At 38.6% G+C, this 26,894-nt stretch overlaps 1 protein-coding gene across 4 annotated transcripts in view; it reads right to left on the bottom strand.

Annotated features, from left to right (window-relative positions):
- Positions 1-238: 238 nt before the first annotated feature.
- The window catches only part of LOC134754152 (diacylglycerol kinase eta), a 259,912-nt gene continuing 233,256 nt past the window's right edge, over positions 239-26,894 (bottom strand). For all 4 annotated transcript variants that reach the window (XM_063690255.1, XM_063690256.1, XM_063690257.1 and 1 more), the window contains 4 exons: positions 25,986-26,139; positions 24,239-24,397; positions 9,699-9,824; positions 239-608 (listed from right to left, as the gene is read on the bottom strand). In XM_063690255.1, coding sequence (XP_063546325.1) covers positions 309-608; positions 9,699-9,824; positions 24,239-24,397; positions 25,986-26,139 — 739 coding nt within the window. In that variant the 3' untranslated portion in view covers positions 239-308. The remainder of the gene's footprint in view (positions 609-9,698; positions 9,825-24,238; positions 24,398-25,985; positions 26,140-26,894) is intronic.

Genomic DNA, 26,894 nt, shown 5'->3' with positions numbered 1-26,894 from the left:
TCAACTTTTGACAATTTGAGTTACCGCAAAATGTATGGAGCTGTACAGCGCCATCTCGTTTACCTGTCAAATTCGAAGCATGAAATTGTATTAGATTTTACGCATCTTACTCAATCAATGTTATCTTTGGTCAAAACACAATTAAAGGAGTTACTTTACGACGTTACTTGTAGATATTATTATATTTACGTTCTATTTAGTGAATGAAAACCATAAAGGATACGATCTCCTGATACGTGTTTAAATATTTAATGGAGTACACCATTGAAGCTCGGCTTGCCACGCTCTTCGGAGCGGCCGCGCGGGTGTCACTGGAGTTCTTTTACGGCCTGCAGAATTCTCTTGACATGGCCGACTTTAGTAATGCCGAGATCACGCAAATCGCGCCTCGATAATGACAATAGTTCTCGGCCCGTAACGTCATGCTTGGCAAATACGTCGCAATATTCTCCCAGCTGCAGACACTCTAGCCATGCCTGTACTTCCTTCATGCCCCAACAAGGAACTTGCTTGCCGATGCCGCACTGTGGCGTTGTACGAGTAGACCCTCCTTCTGACAAACTGCGACGTCCTCTTAGCCAATATCGGCCACTGCCCTTCTTTGGTGCCTGAATAAAATATGGGCTTTGTTTAATATGTCTTTAAAACGAGTTAAACATACCATATTCCTAGATGTAATTTAGGTCATAAATAGTACATTACTACAGAGGCCGTGAAGTATGTATAAGGGGTTGCCGGCCGAATAGAATAGACGGCCGAACGTAGTGAGGCCGGATAGTTATGAGGCCGCCAACCCCTTTTCACGCCGAGGTATGTATAGTGCTTTTCTCAAACATGCAATGAAATAATAATACATACATGATGATGATGATGATTGTTTCATGTTGTAATGTGATATGTTATTCAGTGCGTGGAGTATCGAGGAGGAACAAAAACTTGATTATTTTTGCGCTACGACACACGGTTTAGGTTCACACACAAATAAAAAGAAAAAAAGACGAAAAAAAAATTTTTTTCTTTTTTTTTCTTTCTAGGGTCACCTAGAGGAGAACGAGAATTTGATTATTTTTGCGCTACGACGCATGGTTTAGGAGATACAGCCCTGAAGGGATTTCTTTTTCTTTTTTTTACTTTTTTGATTTTCATTCTGTTTTTTGTGTATTATTTTGGGGTTTCCTAAAGGGGAACGAAAATTTTATTATTTTTGCGCTACGACGCATGGTTTAGGAGATACAGCCCTATAAAGATTTTTTTTTTGTTTTTTTGGTTTTTTTTTTTTTCAAATATAAATGAAGGGTGACCTAGAGGGGAACGAAAATTTTATTATTTTTGCGCTACGACGCATGGTTTATGAGATACAGCCCTATAAAGATTTTTTTCTTTTTTGATTTTCACTGTTTTTTGTATTTTTTTGGGGATTCTTAAAGGGGAACGAAAATTTTATTATTTTTGCGCTACGACGCATGGTTTAGGAGATACTTGATATGAAGATTTTTTTTTGTTTTTTTGTTTTTTTTTTAAATATAAATTAAGGGTCACCTAGAGGGGAACGGAAATTTTATTATTTTTGCGCTAAGACGCATGATTTAGGAGATACAGCCCGATAAAAAAATTTTTTTTCGGGTTTTTTTAGCATTTTTAACCGCTGTCGCAAGTATGCTTACAGAGAGACTGGTCGTTGGCTGTATGTAATATTTCCTTTGTCAGTCTAATCTTAGTGAGCAAATTTAAAAAGTTAGAGCAGCGGACAATAATGTACGTTTCATACTAACTCCCTACATTACTTCTTGGCCTAGGTCAAGAAGTAATGTAAGGAGCCATAAATAAGCAACTTCATGTCTTCATTTCGTGACATTAACGCATACATTTTGGAGTATGTTTGAGAAAATAGTAATGTGAATGTCAAACGGAGATCCATAAAAAAATATTAAAAGGAGTGTTTTAAATCGACACGAGTTGCGAATTATCTATTCGCACGTGTATCGTACATCGCTTTACAGTACATATGGCCCTTTAAACTTTCGACATATGCACGAAAAGTTCTCTTTTCCGCACTAGTGCGAGAAAGTAGCACCATATGTACTGTAAAAAAAAATTGAAAACAAAAAGCACTAGTGCGGAAAAGTAGTACTTCCCGCATGATATGGCTCCGTAGGAAACGCACTTTTCGAGCACATGCATTGTAATAGTACATTTCGATGCTAGTGCGGAAAGTATGTCATTACGTCACGAGTACCGAGATATCCGATAGACTCGGGACGAGTGAAGAATGACATTTCCTTCCGCACGTGTTTCGCACGACGTTTTTTAATACAGTTGCGAAAAAATAAGAAAGCAACAAGTAAGGAATGGAATTCGAAACTTTTATATTATTAATTCTGTGACATCATTGACATTATGAATCAAATCACTGCCATAGTACACAATAAAACATAATCGGATAATATTGTTATTCCACTTAATAATCCGTGTTTTATATATTACTAAATCATTAAAATCTTACACAATACAGCATAGTTATTATAGAAATAAACTACAAAATGTAGTTATAATTTGGCAGTATGAATAAAGACTTAAAGCCCCCTCCACACGAATTGCGGCGCGAAGCCACGAACGCGAGTGTGGACAGTTCGCTAATCAGCGAAATCGACACCACACTCGCGTTCGCGGCTTTGCGCCGCGATTCGCGCACGAGTGTGCAGTGGGCTTAAGGTAAATATCACGTGTTAAAAATTAAAAAAAAAAAGAAAAAAAAAGAATATTGGCGGGAAGCTCTTGTTGCGGCTTTGCAATTTGTTGCTGTTTTACGATTGTTATTTCTAATAATGTCGTCGAGTGAGGAGGAAATTACAGTTTCGCCTAATACTTTAATGGAAAGGAAAGTGAAAAATGTTATTGAGCAGTTATTGCCGCAGAAATCCAAACAAAAATATCTTACTGTATACGAAAATTTCATGAGTTGGAGAGCCGAAAAACTAGTCGATACTTTCTCGGAAGGTGTTTTCTTAACATATTTCGACGAATTGTCCAAGAAATTGAAGCCGCCTACATTTGGAGTGTGTAGTACTCTATGCTTAAGAGTACGTTGCAGGTGAAAAACGACGTGAATATAAAACCCTATGTGAAACTTACATGTTTTTTGAAAAGACTTTCTAATGGGCACAAAACCAAAAAATCAAAGCTTCTCACGGCAAACCATGTGGAAACATTCTTAAACACCCCTCCCGATGCTAAATATTTGGCTACAAAAGTTCGTAATCTACTAATTGTTCAAATTTCACATTAAAATTTAATTAAATGTATTTTATTTGTTTGCCATTGTTTTATTTTACTCACAATCGAAGTGAAAAGCAGTGTGTATAACTCAGGCACAAACGCCTATTTTTATCCTCGGCTATATTGGTCCTCGCTGCCGCTCGGACCTCGGACCAATAAATTGCCCCGTATATAAATGACTCGCTTTGTGCCCTTGTTGTACAATCTACTATTTCACCTCAGCAGCTCGAACAAGGGACTTTGCTAGTTAACCCGTGGAGCGCCCCAGTTTCACAGTAGTATGATTGGAACTCCTATTCTAAGTAGGTAACTACTGTCACCGTCACCTAGGAGGATATAACCAAACGGAGCCGCCACGTCTGTAGTTTGCTGTACAAAAAAGTCTGCCAATTTTTGCGGGGGAGGGGAACGTGAAATGTATACGTAACGTGAAAATAGCCATGTCAGATAAACGTTAGTCCATACGTTGTGTATGACCATTGACAGACTATTTTCGAAAGAGGGGAATGCCGTTTGGTTATATCCTCCTAGACTGTCACACGTGTGACACTGACAGTAGGGCGATCCACGGGTTAAAAACAGTAAGAAAAATCGCATTTGGCCCACTGAGTGAGACAAAATGACATTCAAGTAACCTTTACATTCGACCTTTACTTCAACGTGCGAGGCCTAATAGAAGTTCTAAATACAATGGATTCTGTTCCCTCTGTCCCTTTCACGTTGTTAGCAAAAATAAAGAGACTTCGTTTTGTTTTTGTGTTTATTTGCGGTAATTAAACTTAATTATTAGAATACCTTAAGAAAACATGAGTGATTAAGTGATGCTGATGAAGAAAGATTACATTTTTGAGGTTGTATTTTTCCTTCTAATGTTCTCACTGCTGAGGTAAAAGTATGTAAAACACGAGATCAAAGTTATTTACATCTCGTGCGCTTTTGAGTCCCTTAGTACGCTCAAGATTGTAATATGTCTTTCGCTTACACGGGACTCAAAATAAGCACTCAAAGGAATATCAAATATGTTACTATTTCATCACATTTGCGCAGTAAGCGTGCTATTTCACGCAAGTGTAGCGGCAGCTTAAGTCCATTTTACTCTCACGGGAGGAGTTAATATAGCTTTTAGGGTTCCGTATCCAAATGGCAAAAAACGGAACCCTTATAGATTCGTCATGTCTGTCTGTCTGTCCGTCCGTATGTTACAGCCACTTTTTTCGGAAACTATAAGAACTGTACGGTTGAAACTTGGTAAGTAGATGTATTCTGTAAACCGCATTAAGATTTTCATACAAAAAAAAAACAATAAATTTTGGGGGTTCCCCATACTTAGAACTGAAACTCAAAAATTGAGGTTTCTAATATCATTTTTTTCTAAACTGAATAGTTTGCGCGAGAGACACTTCCAAAGTGGTAAAATGTTGTGTCCCCCCCCCCCTGTAACTTCTAAAATAAGAGAATAATAAAACTAAAAAATATATATGATGTACATTACCATGCAAACTTCCACCGAAAATTGGTTTGAACGAAATCTAGTAGGTAAGCAGTTTTTTTAATACGTCATAAATCGTAAACCGCAATTTTATCTTTCATTCAATCAACTCAAATATAAAAATAAAATAAAGACAAGTAATTTCATAAATATAAACCTTATGCATAAACCGTGAACCATTATTCTCTAATAATGAATCTGTAATAGGTGCCTAAGTAATTGTAATTCGCGCGGGGCGTGGCTTGATCGGTGGCGGGTGCGGAGCGCGCGGGGGGCAGGTTCCCGACTGCGCTTACCCGAGCGGGCAGACATGTGAGGGCAGAGGGCAGACATCGTTGAAACTCGTGCGGAGCTAATTTTTCGATACATTTGCGAATGCTACATATTGGGTAAACCCTCCAGTGAATGAACACCCCTCCAGTGAATGAACACCCCCCAGTGAGTTAACAAAATAACGTTTTTTGTCTAAAATAAGAAATATAGCAATTTCTACCATTTAAACTGAAATAAATCTCATATACGAAGGAAAAAATGACCAAAGCCTCCAGTGTCCAGAGCTGGAATCGAACCAGCGTCCCCCGTTTACCGGACAGGTGCCTGAACCTCTCCGGCTATCCGGTTACGGTGGCATGGGTCAAAATTTCCAAGTACATATATGACAATTTCCCGAAGGCTTGTGGCAATAAGTAATAGTATTATCATTGTGGCGCCTCCTGGCCACCTCTAAGGTAGAACAGTATGGTTCGACCTTCTAACTGAATCAAACTCGGGTGATTACGGGGTGTGTGTACTTGAAAAAACACAAATTAAAATATTTTCATAGAAAAAATAATAATTTCTTCTTAGAGTATTTCTACCCTTTGAAGTATTTTTTTTTCTTACTAACATAGTCTAACAACTCTATTTCCTATGCAATGGCAACCCGTGATAAATTTATTTTCGACCAGTTTGAATGTGACTGGCGTAACTGGCGTTTGAAGTTTACGTGTTTCTGGTTTTGAAGTTATTTATGGAAAAATTAGATCGCTGATAAGAACAGTGTACGTTTGGAGCAACATATGAAGTGCTTATTTAATGTTGTATTGTTACAAAGTTTAGTTATTTGGGTAGATTAAGAGTTAAACCTTCTATAAATGTACACTTTGTCGGCGTATTATGCGATTAAGTCTTTATTTTTTATAGTTCCATTACTATCTTATCTTATCTTATCGTTGGCTTATCGAATGTTCTGAAACGAGTAAATGAACGGGGTGTTCATTTACTGGTGTCGTCTAAATTTTTTTTTTTCGAAATTTAATTGAAATTTGATTTCAAAATGATTTCTGATAAATGAAATGGTATTGAGCTTGTTTTTTGTGATTCTGCATAGAAAACGATTCTGATTCATTTAGCCAGTATTGGAACAAACCAAATTTCTGTAGTTCATTTACTAGATTTTTCATGCCTATGTATGAACAGTACAAAATTTGGCTTGTTCATTTATTAGATTTCTACTAATTCTGTGTATGAACACTGTATCCACGAACAATGTAATTAAAAGTTTATTATTTTAAGCGTTATTTGCTGAGCTTGACCTTTTTTCATCAACATATACCACTGTCTCTGACCATGGGGCTTTAAATTCAGGGCTCGATTCTACTCGCTAAACTGAGCTACTTCTATTATGGGGCCAACCCCAAAATCGCGAAAAAAAATTGGCTTTTCCATAGATGTCGACATCTGATCAGCCAAAATGTATGAAAAAAACATTTTTTTTTCACGATTTCGGGGTTGGTCACATAATAAAACTCAGTTTAGGGAGTAAAATCGAGCCCTGAATTTAAAGCCCCATGGTTAAAAACACCCTGTATAGGTACGTTGTTTCTTGTTTTCCCTTTTTTTTCGTATTTATTAATATGTAACAGGTTTCTGTGTTATTGGCGAATAACCATCATTTTATTACATTCTAATCTATTTGAAATCAATATCAAGGGGATAAATAGATATTATGAACGCTTTCGCTATACCTACTAAAATAGAGTTAGAAATGGTTTTTGTGTTAAAAGTGTTTTTTTTATGCTGATTAAAAAGATTTTAATAATGTTTATTCACTGGGTTTTACTGTGTTCATTCATTAGTTTTTTTGTTCATTCACTAGGTTTTTGGGTACTTTTTGATAAACTCATCTATAACTCAATAACTAGAAAAGTAATAAAAAATGATAGAAATTATATTCTACTTCATTAAATGAGGATTGATTAAATTGCATTTAATTATTACAATTATTAATAAATACCGTCAAATGGGGTGAATAGGGACGATTTTGAACTTTAAGAGAGATTTTAAAGGATTTTGTCCTCGATGGACACAAATGTAAGTTGGGTAAGTGAAACATACTTTATTTTTTTCTTCAGATAATCAACTGGTATTTCTGAAATAAAAGATTTATAGCAGCGACAATATAAAATGTACTTCTGCAATATAATAATGTATTATAATTTCAGCAACATATAACTCTAAGTGCGCTCAGAATCCGTGAAAAATAGAAAACGTCCACATAAAAAAAACTGTTTCACTTCCCTCGCCTCTGAGGTAAGTGAAACAGTTGTGTTTGTCTTTTAGTACTAGCCTCAAAAGTTATTTTGAATGTAACTGACATTCCATCTAAAAGTCATTAAACAATTTAGATCCTTGATACCCGAAAAACTAAGTTTATTTTTGCATAGCAACAAAAAAATTGAATTTGGGGTAAGTGAAACATAAATTAAAAGTCAGGGGTAGTCAACATCGGTTTTAAAGGACTAAAGCTAAGTTAAATAAAAAGTTTTCGTTAAAAAAAAGGGGCCATTTATTAAGTTAAAATCACAATAATGAGTATAACAAGTGTTTTTAACTAAATTATAGTAGTTATATACACGGTGGCCAAAAAATAAGTGCATTTCCGTTGCCAGGGAGGTTTTGGGATTATACTGAGCAACTTTTACTATAGGACCAACCCCGAAATCGCGAAAAAAAATTTGGCTGTTTCATACATTTTCACTGGTCCAATTTCTATGGGAGGGTAATTTTTTTTTTCGCGATTTAGTGGTTGTTCCTATAGTAAAAGTTGCTCAGTATAATCCCAAAACCTCCCTGGCAACGGAAATGCACTTATTTTTTGGCCACCCTGTATATTTAAAGAATTACATTACAGCTTCAAGCAAATGTTCTTGAGAATATGACGCCTCATCTGTTTTTCTTTTATAGTTTCGCCCCATTTTTCATGTTTCTGTAACAAAACACTGCATGTGAGCATTTCTAAAAAAGTGTGTACATAGCCACGTTAGCAACTTTTAATTGATCCTATTATGTTACCAAGATTTACTAAAATAGCTTGACTTTCGTAAGTTGTTTGCAGATAATTTGTTATAATTAGGAAAATATAGACACGAGAGAACCTTAATAACTAGAAAAAACTGGCTAAAGTCTCAATTTATAAAATAATTCTTGGTAACAAAATAAGAAATAATTAAAATTTATCACGTGAATTCCCTAGTTTTTGTACAAACTTTTTTAGAAATGCACACTTAAATGACACAAAGTTTGCGAAAATAATAATTGAAATGTATTATTAAAAAAAGTGTAACTAAAAATGTTTAGACTCCCTGAACGGGGGTAAGTGAAACATACGTTTCGCTTCCCCCGGCCCGAACTGTTTCACTTGCCTCAATATATAAATTTTAGGCTGTTTTTAATTATCAAATTCTGGCTAAGTATTTTAGTTTTAAGTAAAACAAAATCACACACGTGAGAAGTTAACTAAAGATTATCGTACTTACATTAATCACAGCCCATAAATTCGATTTGAGACACTAAACCACTAGAAATTCGGCACCACGTAGAACTCGCAAATTTTTTTTTCACCAACTGACAGATTCTAAGGCTCTGTCTCATTCACTCGCGATCCGCAGCGTGCTTAACCGACACGCACTGCAGCTTGTTGAAGTTATTACATGGGAGATATTTTAAAGTGTTCCAGTTGCCCCGCTGTTTCACTTACCCAACTTGACCTTAAAGGTTTATAAACTTTTGTTTTATGTTTGAGAATTGATTTATAATAGAATATTTATTAATAATTTCGTTTTAATGCCCTTTTTTTGAAAAAAACAGGCCATTTTGATTAAAACTGGATTTGGGGTGAATAGGGACGACTTAGGTAGGAATAGGGACTTGTGCTTAGGGTTGTCAAAAATATAATAAGTTGACAGGTAAGTACCTGGTCTAGATAGTTTATTGTACTTAAGTACTTAAATATGATAAGGTAAATATTTTAAATTAAAACACGAATAAAACTATTATTAAAAATAAACTTTTAATTATTTGCTGCAGGTAATCATAAAATTACTACGCTCAGAATGATTAATTTTAATTGTTATTTTATTATTAAGCGGGGCTTATATTATACGGACAAAAGTAACAAAAGTCAGAAAAAAAACATTTACTTACTTAATATATTTATATACCTACTTATATCCCATTCAAAAATTCTGCCTGTTTTAGTTGGTGTAAGTAAGGGCCTAATACTAATCTACCAAAAAACACTACTAATACACTACAAATAAAGAATAACTCATTTTAAAAACAATTTTTGGCAGCCCTGTCTCTATTGACCCTTTAGCGTCCCTATTTCCACTTATTGCGTCCCTATTATCTACCAGAGGCGTCCCGCTCCACCCCTCAGTCGTCCCTATTCACCCCTGTTGCGTCCTATACACCTCGTGTTTTTTCGAAATGTTCATGGATCTCTATTTTCACACTTTATGCTAACAAGTATCAGAAGTGTCACAAACAAGTAAAACCTTTACTTTTAAAGGAAGTTTTGGAGCTCATATCAACCACTCGTTGACAGACCCAATTTTAAACTGTTTCAATGTCAATTTAGTATATTTATTTAATTAAATGTTTGTTATCTCACCTCGTCTACCTGCAGGAATGCGTGTCCATCGTGAATATCGCAGCGAGCGAGGTGTACACGTAGCGCTGCCGTCACAGCGGCGCCCACTGCCACTGTATCCTCAACCAACTCGTGACAACTTTCCACCTTGTAAAAGACAATTTAGCACCTTAAGTAACATTTCATCTCATTAAATATAAGATGGGAGTTGAAAATGATACGTAGATTTTATCCTTATTGACAGCAAGATAAAAACTTTAGAGATTGTAAGGTAATTCTTGGAGAAGCATGTTGTTGGACCAGCAACGGCCAATTGTTAGGTACTGTACGGGACGTGACGAGAACGCAGAGTAGCACAGGAAAGAATAACACCCCTCGGAAATGTGGGTTAAGTAATTTGTTCAGGAAACCACGTTTGTTCGAAGAACAAGTTCAACCCTGTTTCCAATTTTTAGGGTTCCGTAGCCAAATGGCAAAAAACGGAACCCTTATGGATTCGTCATGTCTGTCTGTCTGTCCGTCCGTATGTCACAGCCACTTTTTTCCGAAACTATAAGAACTATACAGTTGAAACTTGGTAAGTAGATGTATTCTGTAAACCGCATTAAGATTTTCACACAAAAATAGAAAAAAAATCAATAAATTTTGGGGGTTCACCATACTTAGAACTGAAATTAAAAAAAAAAAACATCAAACCAAACAAAACACACACACACACACAACACACACAATTCAATGTGTGGGGTATCTATGGATAGGTCTTCAAAAATGATATTGAGGTTTCTAATATCATTTTTTTCTAAACTGAATAGTTTGCGCGAGAGACACCTCCAAAGTGGTAAAATGTGTGTAAAAGTTTTCGCGACATACTCGTAATGGACATCGTGGGTCTACATCCATTCTCTGGTGCCAGCAGCCGTATTATGCACTGCTCATTTTTCGTCAAAACAGCGTCATCTTATAATTTTCGAGGACGATTTTTAGGGTTCCGTACCTAAAGGGTAAAAACGGGACCCTATTACTAAGACTCCGCTGTGTGTCTATCTGTATGACTGTTTGTCTGTCTGTCTGTCTATCTGTCTGTATGTCTGTCTGCCCGTCTGTCACCAGGCTGTATCTATTTGAACCGTGATAGCTAGACAGTTGAAATTTTCACAGATTATGTATTTCTGTTGCCACTATAACAACACAATATGTCATACTAAAAACAGAATAAAACAAATATTTAAGGAGGGCTCTCATACAACAAACGTGATTTTTTCTTCGTGCGCGAGTCCGACTCACACTTGGCTGGTTTTTTAAATTTGCGGTCTACTTTTGACTTCGTTTAGGTAGTATCCGTTGCTTTCGATAGTTCCTTAAGTTGTTCCGCTTCTTTGCCCTTTCGAAATACCGAAGTTTTACACTTTTTGGCTAATTCTCAGATTGAAACATTGGGCGATTTTTTGGCATATTTTGAAGTCTACAATGCAATTATGAAAACCGGTAAGTCTCTTGGTGTAAATTGTGGCGGAACTCCCTGAGCACGCTGTGTATAAATAACAAAGCGCTATTAGGCATATTAACATATATATTGAATAACGTGTATCGCAATGTAAACATTAGGATCGAGTGACATAATGGTGTCAAGCAGTCAAAAATTAGAACACAGGCGAAATATAAAATTCAAATAATATTATCATAGACTTACATCATTGTAAGCCAGTACCAAACTAGTTCATATATAACAAATAAGTATATACACATTACAGTAGATTCTAAATCTAACACGCCCCCTTAATGTGTATATTATCAATCACCCCAGGCTACAGATCAAAATAATGAAAACAAAACATTATAATATTTAAGACAAACAACTTATGCCTAAACCAGACATACACGCGTGATGTTTTACTTTCGCCAAGGCCTTAGTCAATATATCTGCCAACATGAAGTCGGTTGGCAAATACACTAACTTGATGTTCCGATTCTCCTTTAAAGCATTTCTTATAAAATGGTATCTTATATCAAAGTGCTTGCTTCGGGAATGAAACACTGGATCATTGGCTAGGCAAATTGCTCCTTGATTGTCCGCATTTAAGGTTACTTGTGCAAACTTACACAATCCGATTTCAGTTAACAAGCTGTTCAGATACATCGCTTCCTTCATCGACGACGCTAGACTAACGTATTCTGATTCACAAGTGCTCGTCGCGACACACTTCTGTTTCTAAGACTTCCACGACACACACGCACCACCTAATACAAAAGCATAACCAGAGTATGAACGTCTGTCCAACGCACAACCTCCCCAATCGGAATCGGAATATCCCTCTAACGACTTACTCGTTTTTGCAAACATAAGACCATACTCCTTCGTCCCTTTTAAATATCGCAATACGCGTTTTGCAGCGACCCAAGCTTCTTTATGCGGAGATTCTACAAACTGTGCTAATTTTGAGACGGTATTTGAAATGTCAGGCCGGGTACCCACGGATAAATACATCAAACTTCCAATCAATTCCCGGTATGGATATCGCTCTTTTGATTTAAAATCACGCTGTAACGGTTCAAATTTAAAGTTAACTTCCATTGGAGTCGATACAGATCACTTACAATTCTCAAAACCAAATCTCTGTAAAAGGTTTTCAATATATTTTTGTTGTGACAACTTGATTTTGCCGTTGACATTTCTGTCAATGTCAATACCCAGAATATATTTCGCAATCCCGTAATCTTAGTTCAAACTCGCTGGCCAGTTCCTTTTTGAACTTTTCTATGCAAACCTAATTTTGTGAGGCTATCAAGATATCGTCAACGTATACCGCAACAAAAAATTTTGGTGTTTTCGTCTGTCTTCAAAATATAGGAACGGCTCGTTTAAGGATGGCCTCAATCCCATGCGTTGAAGCTGTTCGTCCAACCTGGCATTCCATTGACGTCCCGCCTGTTTCAACCCATATAATGACCTCTTAAGTTTGCAGACAGTACCTCCCGCGCTGATATCGGTTAACATTTTCTTAGCCCGTTCATGTATAACGGAACTGTTGGGGATAGGGTCTCGCCGCGGCGAAATAGTGAACACGGTAGAACTTTTAACAGCTTATATTTCGAAAACGACACACAAAGTACACGAACAGAGAATTTAAAAAATGACAATAGTGTGTACGTGCGCGCGCGCGGATAGCATGGACCGACTGAACCGTCATACAGCGCACATACAAACCAGAATGGCGGCTCGCGGCCACCGTTAAAACTACCCTTAAGTTTCGATTTTTTAATCTACCTAAGTATATATTAGCACAGCATTTAGCAATACAAAATAATAAAATATGAGCACGTCGCTAACATCTCCTCACCCTGAGTGCTGACTCAGCACTCGATACCTACTGGAATACGAGCGACGCGCGAAGCAGAACGTTTCAGGGTTCCAGAGTTAGTTTTTACCTCGACCACCCTTATGCGACCGTCTCTGCCAGGGTAGACTTGCTGGATAACGCTTTTCATCCACACGTTCCTCTGCGCAGCGGGATCTACAATGAGAACAAAATCACCTACCTGTAGTGGCTTTTGCTCTTGGGTCATTTGGTTCTCGGTATGAGGTCTGGCAAAATCTCCTTGACCCACCGTGTCCAGTACATGTCGGCGAGTCTTTGAGACTTACGCCACTGCTTTCGAGAGAAGAGATCGGAGTCATCGAAGTTCCCCACGACAGGTAAGTTTGACGCTTGCCCCATAATCAGAAAATGATTAGGTGTAAGCGTCTCCTCGCTGCCAGGCTCAACGGACACATGGGTTAGCGGACGCCCGTTCACCATGTTCTCCACCTCCGTCATCAAGGTGGAAAGTACCTCGTCTCTAGGGGCGCGCTCCTTCAGGATTACCTTCAACGACGTCTTCACACTCCTAATCAGACGTTCCCACGCCCCACCCCAGTGGGGGCTGGCGGGGGGAATAAAAGTCCATTGTACTTCGCAATTAACACCTTTATTTTTCAGGTCATCTACATCCAGTTCCTGCAGTGATCTCTTTAACTCCATGTCAGCGCCGCGTAAGTTTGTCCCATTGTCAGAAAATAGGTACTTAGGCCACCCACGTCTCGCCGCCATACGCCGAAGGGCCATGATCAGCGAGTCCGAGGTAAGTGAATGAACAAGTTCCAGGTGTATCGCCCGCAGCGTGAGACAAGTGAACAGTACGCCATATCTCAGTTCGTGGCGTCTCCCGACAGTCACCTCCATCGGCCCGAACAGGTCAAGGCCACAGTACGTGAAGGGACGTTGGTTATGCGCAAGGCGTGCCTCCGGTACAAAACTCTTCAATAATTTTAACCTTTAGAACCTCTGGGTCTGGCAACTCATCCCTTGACTCAATGGCGCACCTAAAGTTTTCAAAACTTGGTGGAAGGCTGTACAGCAGCATTATAGAGATTAAATCATTATTCATCTCGATCTTCATATCGGCAAGCTTGTTCCTCACGTCGAAGAAATGCATGACGTGCTCTCGGATGTCACCGTCTTCCTGCATTTTGTGAAGCAACAACTGCTTTAATAAGGTCGCCTTTTTAGCGGGCCCTTTGGAGGCATGCACACTTTCCAGCTTCAGCCACACCTCTCGCGACGTCTTGCAGTCACGCAGATGCCGCAATTCACTAGGACTGATAGCAAGTATTAGATCCGACTTAGCTTTCGCATCGCCGACGCTCCATTTTCGAGCTTCCTCCTGTTCGGCAGGTTTCAAGCTACTCCCATCCACGTAGCTCCAAGCATCATTTTTGACAAGAACCGCTTCAGCCTGAATCTTCCACGTTTCATAATTTTCTTGTGTGAGCGGTTCTATTTTAACGGTATTCATTTTGTTGACCTCTCTACGCCAACCTTCACTTCTTCATCAACCGTACGTACCTCAAATCAAATCAACCTAAAACAGACTCGCATACAATTTTAATACACCTTAGGCTCTCTGGGCCCATAACCATTGTGGCGGAACTCCCTGAGCACGCTACAAAGCGCTATTTAGGCATATTAACATATATATTGAATAACGTGTATCACAATGTAAACATTAGGATCGAGTGACATAATGGTGTCAAGCAGTCAAAAATTAGAACACAGGCGAAATATAAAATTCAAATAATATTATCATAGACTTACATCATTGTAAGCCAGTACCAAACTAGTTCATATATAACAAATAAGTATATACACATTACAGTAGATTCTAAATCTAACATAATGGGTGCTAAAATATATAATAAAATACCTAAGCCAATCAAAACAGTTACGACAGATTGTGCCTTTGTTCGTGAGCTCAAAATTTATTGCACTAACATGGCCTACTAGTCGGTAAATGAGTTTCTAGAGAATTAATGTGACCAAGTCCCCATGGTAGATTAGATAAGATTAAATAATCTGTGTAATTGTATTATAATTAGAATTATCTCTTATGTTATTGTTATTAATTTCTTAATGAAGTTGAATTATGGAATTGTTGACATGTGCATTTAAAAAAAATATTTTCATGTTAATCTAAATTTATTATCTCTCGCTCTGCGATTCTTTTGGCTATCTTCGAAAGACTTCGGGTCGGGCCGCTCGGCCGATTGCGTTTAAGTTGTCGCAAATTTCACTAATATTCTTACGAATATGATTTTCTGCATCTGCAATAAATTTAAAACTCTAGTGCGTCCGCGTAGAGCTTATAATGTTTTCTTATAGTACGAGAAGGATGCGGCTAAATCAAGTAATTTGTTTGAGATTTTGAATGTGACGAAAACAAAACCGTTTTTTAATATTGTTATGAAATGTTTGGTTGACTTTCGCGGTTGGCGACAAACTAAGTACGAGTACAGAACAAGTATGTTTATCCTTTAATTTAATTGTGAATTAGTGCGTACGGTACCGAGACTGAGTGTCGAAATTAGATTTGTGTATATATAGACTGTTTGAACTAAATTATAAATATACTTAAATGAAATTGTAAATAATAGTAAAATAATTATAGAAGTTTGCCAGTCCTAAGCCAGGAGTTCCATTTTATTTTGGTAAAGTATGAAGGGAAATCAATTTGAATGCAGGTATGGTTTATCTACCTGCAAAACTTACATACATAATTAATTACATACCTGTATCAGTGTCATATCAATTTTATGCAAATAATAATAAATTATGCATATTTTATGATTTATAAGAATTAACAAAAAATCTTTCACATAGCGGTGACAAAACGCAACGCGTAATAAATTAAATAAATCGATCGGCGATACGGATTACGGATAGGTACGAGACGCGCTAGTCACTAGAGTAGTGCTGTAATGCGCTGCGTAATGTAGGAGATGCTGTAATTTGACCATCACGCGCGCGCCGGAGCGCTTTTTCACATTCGGGTCATGTTTCGAGTGATGAGTGATGTGATATCTCAGTGTACTATTACGTTTTCGAAAAAGTGATGTAATATAGCATTACTTTTTGGAGCACTGTTTCGCGCATGTCTAGAGGACAGATCCTGCCCGTATGCCAACCAAAACGAGCAGTAGATGAGCGGGCAGGTCTCTGCATGGGGTTGGATATGCCATCCGCACCCGGAGACTTCCTTACGCGCAAACAGTGAAGTTACTGGGAGACGCGATCATCTGTCCACCTCGGAATTTACCCTCTCGACAAAGGCTTCGTTGGTAGGCAGGAGACTGGGCGAACATTGAGACTAAGCTACTCGCAAGGCATTCGGCTTTCTCGTCCGCGTCGTCCTCAAACGCGGGGATCGGGTGATCCGGGCGATCCGAATGGGGAGTAGGTATACCACAAGGCATCTGGTTTGAGAGATCTAGCTAGTTCCTAGTATGCCTGGTGACTAGGCATTATTTCTCCGATCATATCCCTGAACAATATCTCCCGAAATTCGGCAATTCTCTGTTCGTACTAGGGAATGCAACCGAGTAATGAAAAAACCGAGTATCGAATTTAACCGATGGTTTTTAACCGATGCAATACCGGGGTCGGTTTCGGTTAAAAACCGCGGTTTCGAGTTTCATATTTTTTCACTAATATTGTGTTATTCTTTTAATCTAAGTACCTAATCAATCATTTAAGATCTAATTTAAGGTCCATGCGGTCATTTAAATTTAGAAAGAGACAACAATAGACAAAAAAGGGTGGTGTGATAATTCTTATCTCTCCAATATGGCTCATCCCTAAATACCAGTTCGCAAAATAATAAAGGATATATAGGCATGGTACTTTTTAAAATGAGTTAGTAGGTATTTGAAGTTCGGCTGATAAGTATTGTATTAGTAAGTATTGTTGACACGGTGACGGTGGTTGGTGGTGTAATAAGTGTTCACGTTTAGTGGACCAACCATCATTTAAATTATTGCAAATACTACATAGTTTGGTGAAGTGAAGTATTTCGCAAATGGTGTTTATTGATAACGGTAAGTTTTGCATTTTTTTAGTATTTATAATGTATACATAGTTCATGTATATATTTTTGCGAAGAAGGTGTCAAGTCTATTCTAAGTATTCTAACTTATTTGATTGATACCATTCTTTGATGTTCATTTTATCTGTATTATGACATCTTTAATTTTTGTCTTATATTATTTATCATCGTTGTCACAGGTTCAAAAAATGGAGGAGTACATTGAGCATTCGGTTATGAAACCATCCACAAGTGACGTCTGGAATCATTTCCTCAAGTCTAAAAGCGGGACTTCAGCAAAATGCAAGTTGTGCTTCAAAATTCTAGACTTCTGGAGGAAGTACATCAAGTCTTCGAAACCATTTGTTAGGGCCACATAGCACTAAATCAGCCGGACAAGAAAAAAATGTAGCTAGTGCAGCTACGGCTTCTGCCACATCTAACACAGCCGACACAGGGAACAAAGATAAACCTCCTGCAAAAAAAGTAAAGTCATGGTTTCATTGGAAATAAGAATTTCATGCATGGTGGCTGTGGACGGTATTTCATTTAGAACATTTACTACCTCACAGAATTATTTATTGAAAGTGGCCACCAGCTTCCAAAGTCTCCACATACTATAAAACCGGCCAAGTGCGAGTCGGACTCGCGTTCCAAGGGTTCCGTACATTACACAATTTAAACAATGTATTTTTTATGTGAAATGTCTTTAAAAAACCCGTAGGGGTCGGATCAAAAACTAAGTAATTAAGTCCGACTCACGCTTGACTGCAATTTCTAATAGGTTTTCCTGTAATCTGTAGGTAAAGATCTATTTTGTGTATTTTTTTCAAATGGTAATTTTTTGCCTATTTTTAACCGACTTCAAGATTTCAAAGGAGGAGGTTCTCAATTCGGTTGTGTTTTTTTTACTCCATAACTCCGTCATTTCTGGACCGATTTTTAAAATTCTTTTTTTGATTGTAAGTATATACATACAGATTGGTCCCGTTTTTGTCAAAAAGCAGTTCTGATGATGGGATCCATGAGGAATCGAGGGAACTCCTCAAATATTAAAGGCATACATATAGTGATTTTAGTATTTTCACCAACAAATCAAGCACTTCCATCTAAAAAAGTGACAATTGATGAAGTGGAACTGCTGATGATGATCAGAAAGGAACTCTTCAATGACGCATAGTTCACGTTTGGCGATTTGTCCTCTTCGTTATGTTTGTTAAGCAACTTAAGTTTTTAAAACTTATTTTTGTCAAGCTCGAGTTCTGATGATGAGACCCACGAGGAACCGAGGGAACTCCTCAAATGTGAAAGGCATACATATAGTGATTTTTGTATTTTCATCAACAAATCCAGCATTTACATTTAAAAAAGTGACATTTGATGAAGTGGAAACTGCTGATAATGATCAGAATGGAACTCTTCAATGACACATAGTTCACGTTTGGCGATTTGTTCTCTTCCTCATGGACCCAGACCTAAACTTGGACCCGGACTCGGACCCGGACCCGGGTCTGAACATGGACCCCAACTCGGACCCGGACCCGGACCGAACTCTGACCCAAACTTGGACCCGGCTGTCCGGGGACACGGACCCTAACTCTGATCCGGACTCAGACCCGGACCCGGAAATGCTTCTAGAAAAGTGGGTTAGGTGGGTGGTTGGGTTTTGAACTGCGATTCTCACAGAACAGAACTGCTATCAGAAAAGTAGGTTAGGTTAGAGCTGTGACCCTTACAGAAACGAAATGCTATCAGAAAAGTAGGTTAGGTTAGGTTAGAACTGCGACCCTTACAGAAACGAAATGCTACTAGAAAAGTGGGTAGTTTTACCTTCTTTTCTACATTATTAGGCAAAAGATGCTGTCTTTTTCTTTTCATTGTCTGGAATCTAAGAGTGCACCATCAACAATAAGTGAAGTTTCAGCGGCATCCCCCATTGAAGTCGGTTTTTTTTTCTTAAAAATTATCTTGAATAACTTCTAAATCATTTATCCTAAAATTATAAAAAAATATATTTTAGATTCTTACAATGAGTTCTTTCATTTGATATGTAACGCGATATAGTTTGAAAAACTTTATTTTTTAATTTTCTCATTTACCCCCTAAAAGTGGCCTCCATGTTTAAAATTCATTTGTTTACGTTACATGTCCGTCTTTGGGTCACAAACATACATATGTATACCAAATTTCAACTTCATTGGTCCAGTAGTTCCGGAGAAAATAGGCTGTGACAGACGGACAGACAGACAGACAGACAGACGCACGAGTGATCCTATAAGGGTTCCGTTTTTTCCTTTTGAGGTACGGAACCCTAAAAAAGATTGTAATGAAAGAGTATTTGGCAGTCACTCAGATCATTATCGACGAGTTGAAGACGTTAACTAGACAAGGCTACAAATTTTCAATGACGAATGGACTTCGACCAGAAACGATACATGAATGTAAACATACATCCTCCATCTATTCAAAACTCTACCAAATTTTTAAATTTGGTTTTAATTCGCATTAATGGATCTGCAACTGCAACAAAACTGGCAACATACTTAAAGAATCGGCTGGAAATGTTTAGACTATCGTTTCAGGATATAGTTGCTCTCCCAACGATGGAGCAAGCGTGATGATTAAGCTCGTAAAGTCTTTACCAGCTTATCATCAGCTATGTTTTGCGTATGCAATTCGATTGGCCGTCATAGACGTATTGTACAAAAAACAAGAAACTACCTACTGTTGTGGATGAAACCCAAATATATACTATATTTATATTATATATTTTTTTTTCAATATATATATATATTGAAAAAATAAAAAAGTGGTGAAAATATTTGGCAAATTACCTACAAAAATAATGAAGTTCTACAGAAGCACGTGGTAGATGCTTTTGGAAAAAACTTGTCTTTGGTTGTTGACTGTAAAACACGTTGGAGTTCGTTGTGCTTGATGATAGAGAGATTTATCATGCTGTACCAATGCATCCAGAAAGCACTCTTTGATATCAAATCGAGGATACAATTCACAGACAATGAATTAGAATTAATAAAACATGTTCATGGTGTGTTGGAGATATTTAAAAGCTCAGTCGAAGTTTTATGCCAACAAGATGCAACATTGTCAACAACAGACACCGTTTTCAAGTACGTTTAAAAAACTCCATGCAGTTATTGGAATTTCGGTAGAAAAATATACAATGCACTCCTGAAGAGAATATCTGAGCGATATCTTTTGATACAAGGAGTTCTAAAATATATAAAAAACCCAAACATGTTTTTCAACGACCTGCAGGAAGAGCATTCGCAGTACGAGTTACCTAGAGTATCAACAGAAAATATAAAGTAGTTTATCGTTTCATTAGTTTCAAACGACGAACCAACTGAACTGCCTAACAATAATAATGTGAATACATCGCCAATGCCTTCATCATCGCAGTCTGAAACGCCCTCATTCAAATTTTTTAAAGAAAAACTGAAATACGCTCCAAAGTCGTCGATGCATGCATGCATCTGAATCTGAAGTATCTGAACCATCTCAAGGCAATTCGTGCTTGCCAAATATTGTACATATTGAGATGACATTACATGAAAATGGAGCTGGCCGCGGCAATCATTTGACAAAAACACGGGATCTACTGTAGATAACATTTAAGCCTACAAGCGTGGAGTCGGGGCTAGCTTTTCAACAACTGGATATTTTTGCAATAAGCTCAGATCAAGATTAAGCGATTCTACCTTAGACGCATTAATTCTAAGTACCTAGCTCAAATTAACCCAGGTTAATTAAAATGTGTATACAGGCAGCGTAGGCACAGGAGGCCAAATGACAATACAAACTGATGATGCCATTTTGTTATCATTCGCCCATGCGTCTCGCTTGCGCTAATACATGTATAGACAAGTACGAGCGAAATGCATGCGCGAATGACAACTAAACTACTTAAATGACATCATTTGGATGTAATAATTAAGTTCGAATTGGCCTTCAGGTAGGTACAAGTGCTACTAGTACCTTTAATTTATGTTGTTGATTTTGATTAGGCCAAGCAATAAGAAGGTATAGAGGGAAATACTAGGATCACAATTTTTAACTTCGTAGCTTTGTTTGGACTAGTTAGGAGAAGAACATATCAAAAGTCCCCGGCCGTAACCCTGGTGCTGGGGGGGAGAGGGGGGTTTGAAGGTTCCATTTTTCGGTTTTGCGATTATATCTCGGAAACTATGCGTCTGAGCGACTTCGCCACTTATACAAAATGTCAAGTCAAGTTTTTCATATCTTGTATAGTTTTTGAGATATCCGCTCTTGAAGGTTTATTTAGGGCTCTCATTTTTATCTTGATTATCTACATCAGTAAAGCTGCTAGGCCGGGTTTGGTAACGTTTTCGTATCAATCGGGGGTGCTGAATTCATTTATGGTATCAACTTTGACACCATTCCTAAGTAAAAACAAAATTTAAAAAAATGTTTTATTATAAAAAACCTATTTACGCTTAAACCGCCCAACCGATTTCGTTGAAATTTGGTATAGAGATGGTTTGAGTCCCAGGACAGTACATAGGATAGATTTTATAACCTTGTTTTAATCGATAAGTTACTCATAGTCGAGATTACGCAGGGTTAGCCCTTCGTTCTTTATGAGTGCTAACGTATGCGGAGTGAAATCTGGACAAAGTTTTGAACACATAAAAAGGAAACAAAAAATTTAACTGAAATTATATCAAATTGTATGTATTAAACTCTATCATATATATATATATGTCAATTAATCCGGTAAGTTTCATGGGCATTGGATTCATTCTCTTGAAATTGTGGCCAATCTAGAATAACACCAGCGCTAAACTGTATGTAATTTTTCCAGTACTTCTTCTTCTTCAGGCCTTATTCCCATCTCTATTTGGGGTCGGCTCTCCTAATCCTTAGTCTCCAGAGTGGTCTTTTCTGGGTCGTCTCTGCGTCCGTGTTGGAGTTTTTGAGGTCTTTCTTTATGACGGATTTCCATGTAGTTCGAGATCCCCCGCGATGCCCCGGTCTCGGTTCAAGTTCCAGCACTTTTCTTGTCATGTGGTCGGCAGGCCTCCTCATGACATGACCATACCAGCGAAGCCCTGTCTCTTCCAGCTTTTCAGGTATAGGCCTTATTTTAAAGCTGCCACGGATATACCGGTTAGGAACCTTGTCAAGAAGACTCCTGACGACCACCTCAGCATTTTCATTTCAGCAACGTGAAGCTTGTCGGTTTGTTGTTTCTTCAAGGGCCAGCATTCCGCTCCATACGTCATAGCTGGTCTCACTGCTGTTTTATAAACTTTTCCTTTAATCCGTACTGGCACTCTAGTGTCGCACAGCACTCCAGTTAGGTCTCTCCACTTCTGCCATCCGGCGCCAATTCGGTTTGTGATATCGGCGTCAATGGTGCCGTCGTTTGCCAGTACGCTTCCTAAATACTTGAAGGTGGTTACGGTATTTAGGGCCGTATTTTGGACGTGGAGGGTGTGCTGGATGTTGTTCCCGGAGAAGTTGCAGTGCATGTGTTCCGTTTTTTGCCTATTTATCCGGAGTCCTGCTTTTTCCAAGGCTGATCGCCATATATCAAGCGTGCATTGGAGGGTTGCTGGATCCTTGTCGATTAAAACCACATCGTCCGCGTAGAGTATATTCCAGGGTGTAGGTTGTTGAAATTCGGACGTCAGAAAGTCCATGACGAGGTTAAAAAGAAGGGGGCTAAGTGCTGAGCCCTGGTGTACTCCCACCTTAACGTCGAACTCTGCACTAACTCCGGCTGGGCATCGTACTTTCGTGTTTACCCTTTCATACATGTCTGCCACGGTTGCGATGTAGCTTTCGGGGATTTTTTGGGCTCTTAGGGCTTGCCATATCAACGGTCTAGGAATGCGATCAAAAGCCTTCTCTAAGTCGATAAACACCATGTGTAGGTCTTCTTTGTTGTCTCTGTGGTGTTCCATTAAAATTCGTATTGAATGCAGTGCGTCGGTTGTTGACTTGCCGGGAACGAATCCGCATTGGTTTTCTGACACTGTTGTGAGTGCCCGTAACCTATCGTTGATAATGCGTTCCCAGATTTTAAAAGTATGCGAGATCAATTTTATCGCCCTATAATTTTTGCAGAGTCGTATGTCGCCTTTATTCTTATAAAATGGTACCAGAAAGCTCTTTCTCCAGATATCAGGGATCCCTTCGCGTGCTATTTTATTAAAGAGGTTACATAATGTTACAGAGATGTCATGAGATTATTCAAATGTGGCAGTAACACTGTTTAAAAATATCTTGAAGATATGGGCATCGGCAAACATCCAAGAAAAGTTAAGGTCACCGACGTCACCGTCTCCGAAAATAAAAATAAATGACTGAAAATGTGGGTACGTCATACCGACAAAAATGTACAAAAATAGCTGTTTTTGCGTAATGGGATTTATGGGCGACTAATCATATGTCACTTAAAATGGAAATTTATGGCAAGGTAACTATTATTTTGAGAACACCAATGGTCCAACGGACGAGAATGTGAAATATGTCGGTCATACGAAGTTTCCTAAAAAAGTTTTCCTAAGGAAGAAAAAAATTTAACTAAAAAAATGCCAACATATGTGGCTTTAAAGTACCACAACTTCCGTTAAAAATCGCGCATTTGAGTAAACTTTATCTTGCATTTAACGTTGTTAAATACATTATTAAAATACATTTATGAAATTTATGAAAAATAAACATGTTGTTTTAATTTAATACGACATTGAATTTTGTCCAAATTTCACTCCGCATACGTTATGTCAAGTATGCCAGGTCAGGACTCAGGGGAGAGGAGATCGAAAAGGAGGCTCTCGATCCAAGATGATTAAGTCGGATGCCGTTGGGGTTAGATGCCACGCATCCCCTTTAATATTCTTACTATTTGGGTCTCCGGTCACGACGACCTAAGGAGGCGAGACTATCGAGGTCAGTCTGGAGTATGTCACGTTGTTATGAAAGGTATTGGGGAGTGACCTTCCAGTCTGTTTGTTTGTCTGTTACCTTATCACGCTTTAACCGATTTCAATGAAATTTGGTATGGAGATAGTTTGAGGCCCGGCGAAGGAAATAGAATAGTATTTATCAATCAGTCATGATCATTCCAGCCGGCAGAAATTAGTATGTACATCATTATATTGTAAATAGGTATTTACCAGGGCTGCAAGTAAGCGCCGCAGCAAAGGTGGGGGCAGGAGCCGACCCTCAGAGTCTTGCAGAGCATCGGCACGGGCGGCAACACGACGCGCTTGGGCCACGCTCGCCGCGGCGCTCCCGCCGGTCACGGCGCCCTCGCTGATGCACGACAGCTTTACCTGCGTTCCGACCATAATACTTGTTAACAGGACCGACATTGGAAAGTATAACAAGGAGAATGTTCATGGGAAAATATTATATTTTTCACACCACATGCTCGACAAAGCCGGATTATATATCATATAAACCTCACCGAAAGCAAGACATTATATCCCTTGGCTTTAGCCGGGTTATAATGTTGTATGGAATTTCATTATAACCCGCCGGTCAATAACGTAATTTTCACTTTTCATAATCCTTATTGCTATGACGATAAAGTCTAATTTCGTTAAGCAAAATGTGTTGCACCTGCCTGCGGCCAGGTAATTAGCGGTCGTGGCCAACTCGATTTTCGAAAACCGAAACCGCGGCCTACTAGATTCGAACGATCAGGCCACGCCGGCAAAAACAAATTGCGAACTAAGCCTGTTTTTTATTGTCTCGCATAAGGTGAGAAAAGTAGAGTATATACCTCGGGAATAAAACTGTTTTTGTCTTGGGCGCTTGAATCCCTCACTGCACTCAGGACAGTCTTAATTCCCTCGCTTCGCTCGGGAATATACTCGTAAAACTGGGAGTCCTTCGTTACGTTCAGGATTCAATGTCGCGCCCGTGACATAAAACAGTGCTTTATCCCCTTGGTGTACAATCTACTATTTTGATAACCTGAACCTCGCTTGCAATGGTTGTACGTTGTACGGCTTGACAATGTAAGCTTCAGTAACAGCAGAAGTCATTCCAAGGTCCGGATAAACTAATATTATATGAAAAGTTTAGTTCCTAGTAGTATGGCCGAAGGCTAGGGTAGTATATAGGGTACCGGTATTTGATGATCGGCACTATCGGCAGGGCAAGCTCTGAGGTCGAGTCTTCCGATCGTGCGCTTAAGAGAAAATAGGTATAGGCACTTCATAAACAAAACGCACAATGCGCAGGCGAAGTCAGACATGGATACTTTTTGTGGCATTAAGTCTAGCTTAATTATTTGGTATATCTATACCTACTAGACATGTGTAAGTAATGCTCGTAATATCACAAATGAGATATCTCTCGAACGCGTAATATGCCATTACGTATCACGCGGAAAGATCAACCATTACTTCATGTATCACTCATCACGCGAGCATCACGCCCCGCGCCGAAGCGCGCGTAATGGTTTCAATTCCAGATAAATTCAATAGATTGACGCGCCGATATGAATGGTCAGTTCAACTCTATACACAGTGCGCGTAATGTATAATGCCTATTGCAATAGTGTCATCACAGTTGGTTGTTTGCCAAGCCATGCTTTGTTATCTCGCTCGCACTCGCACTCAGTGATCGCGCGCTCTCGCTCTGCGATTCTTTTGGCTATCTTCGGAAGACTTCGGGTCGGGCCGCTCGGCCGATTGCGTTTAAATGTAAGGAATCGAATGGTACCCCTACTTTTTTCCTTTTTGGAAGTTGAAAAATTACTTAAATTTTGAAACTTTCAAGTCCTGTATTTTTGCATTATTTCCATATATTCTTTAATATCTACATTATTGTGATAAATTACTCATTTGTTTGCTATCTATATTACTAAATTTTGTTATAAAATTCAACATGTGTCATCATCCCTATACTAACGTGTTTGACAAGTGTGTTGACGTCGTCGAGCAGCCCCAGCAGCGCCGCACTTTCGGCGGCGGAGAGTGGCGCGCGCGCCGACTGTGGCACCGCCGTGGTTGCCGCCGAGCCTGAAGCTGCGTGAGCTTTCATTTGTTGCTTCTCGTCCCAAGCTCTGCGAAATGAATGACTTTCTTGAGCTTACACGAAGTTTAACCAGGCTAGGTATCATTTTAAACGTTTGAGTATTTTACTGACTTTTAATAGGTGTCAATGATCAACATTATGTGACCTATAAACGTGTAACTCACAGTGTAAGAAAAAAAAGTGTTACTGTTTTAAGTAGAATCAACTAATGCTTCTCTTCGGGCACACTGTTCGGTTGTAATGTAACGTAGGTAATGGAAAATCGAAGGCAGTAGGAAAAATTGGGACCCTTTTTTAGGGTTCCGTACCCAAAGGGTAAAAACGGGACCCTATTACTAAGACTCCGCTGTGTGTCTGTCTATCTGTATGACTGTTTGTCTGTCTGTCTGTCTATCTGTCTGTCTGTATGTCTGTCTGCCCGTCTGTCACCAGGCTGTATCTCTTTGAACCGTGATAGCTAGACAGTTAAAATTTTCACAGATGATGTATTTCTGTTGCCACTATATCAACACATACTAAAAACAGAATAAAACAAATATTTAAGGAGGGCTCTCATACAACAAACGTGATTTTTTTGCCGTTTTTTGCGTAATGGTACGGAACCCTTCGTGCGCAAGTCCGACTCGCACTTGGCCGGTTTTTTTCTCCTAGCTGAATCAGTCACTTGTGATTCGTAGTTACGTACTTACGTATAACGGTACGTATACAGGTAAGAATAACCTAAAAACCAAATCAACTTATAAAAATAGAAAAACGCCCATATCACAATCAATATTGCATATT

This window comes from Cydia strobilella, chromosome Z (genome assembly GCF_947568885.1).
Source record: "Cydia strobilella chromosome Z, ilCydStro3.1, whole genome shotgun sequence".
Classification (NCBI taxonomy): domain Eukaryota; kingdom Metazoa; phylum Arthropoda; class Insecta; order Lepidoptera; family Tortricidae; genus Cydia; species Cydia strobilella.
The sequence above is the reverse complement of the archived record's forward strand: the minus strand, read 5'-3'. Positions and strand labels throughout refer to the sequence as shown.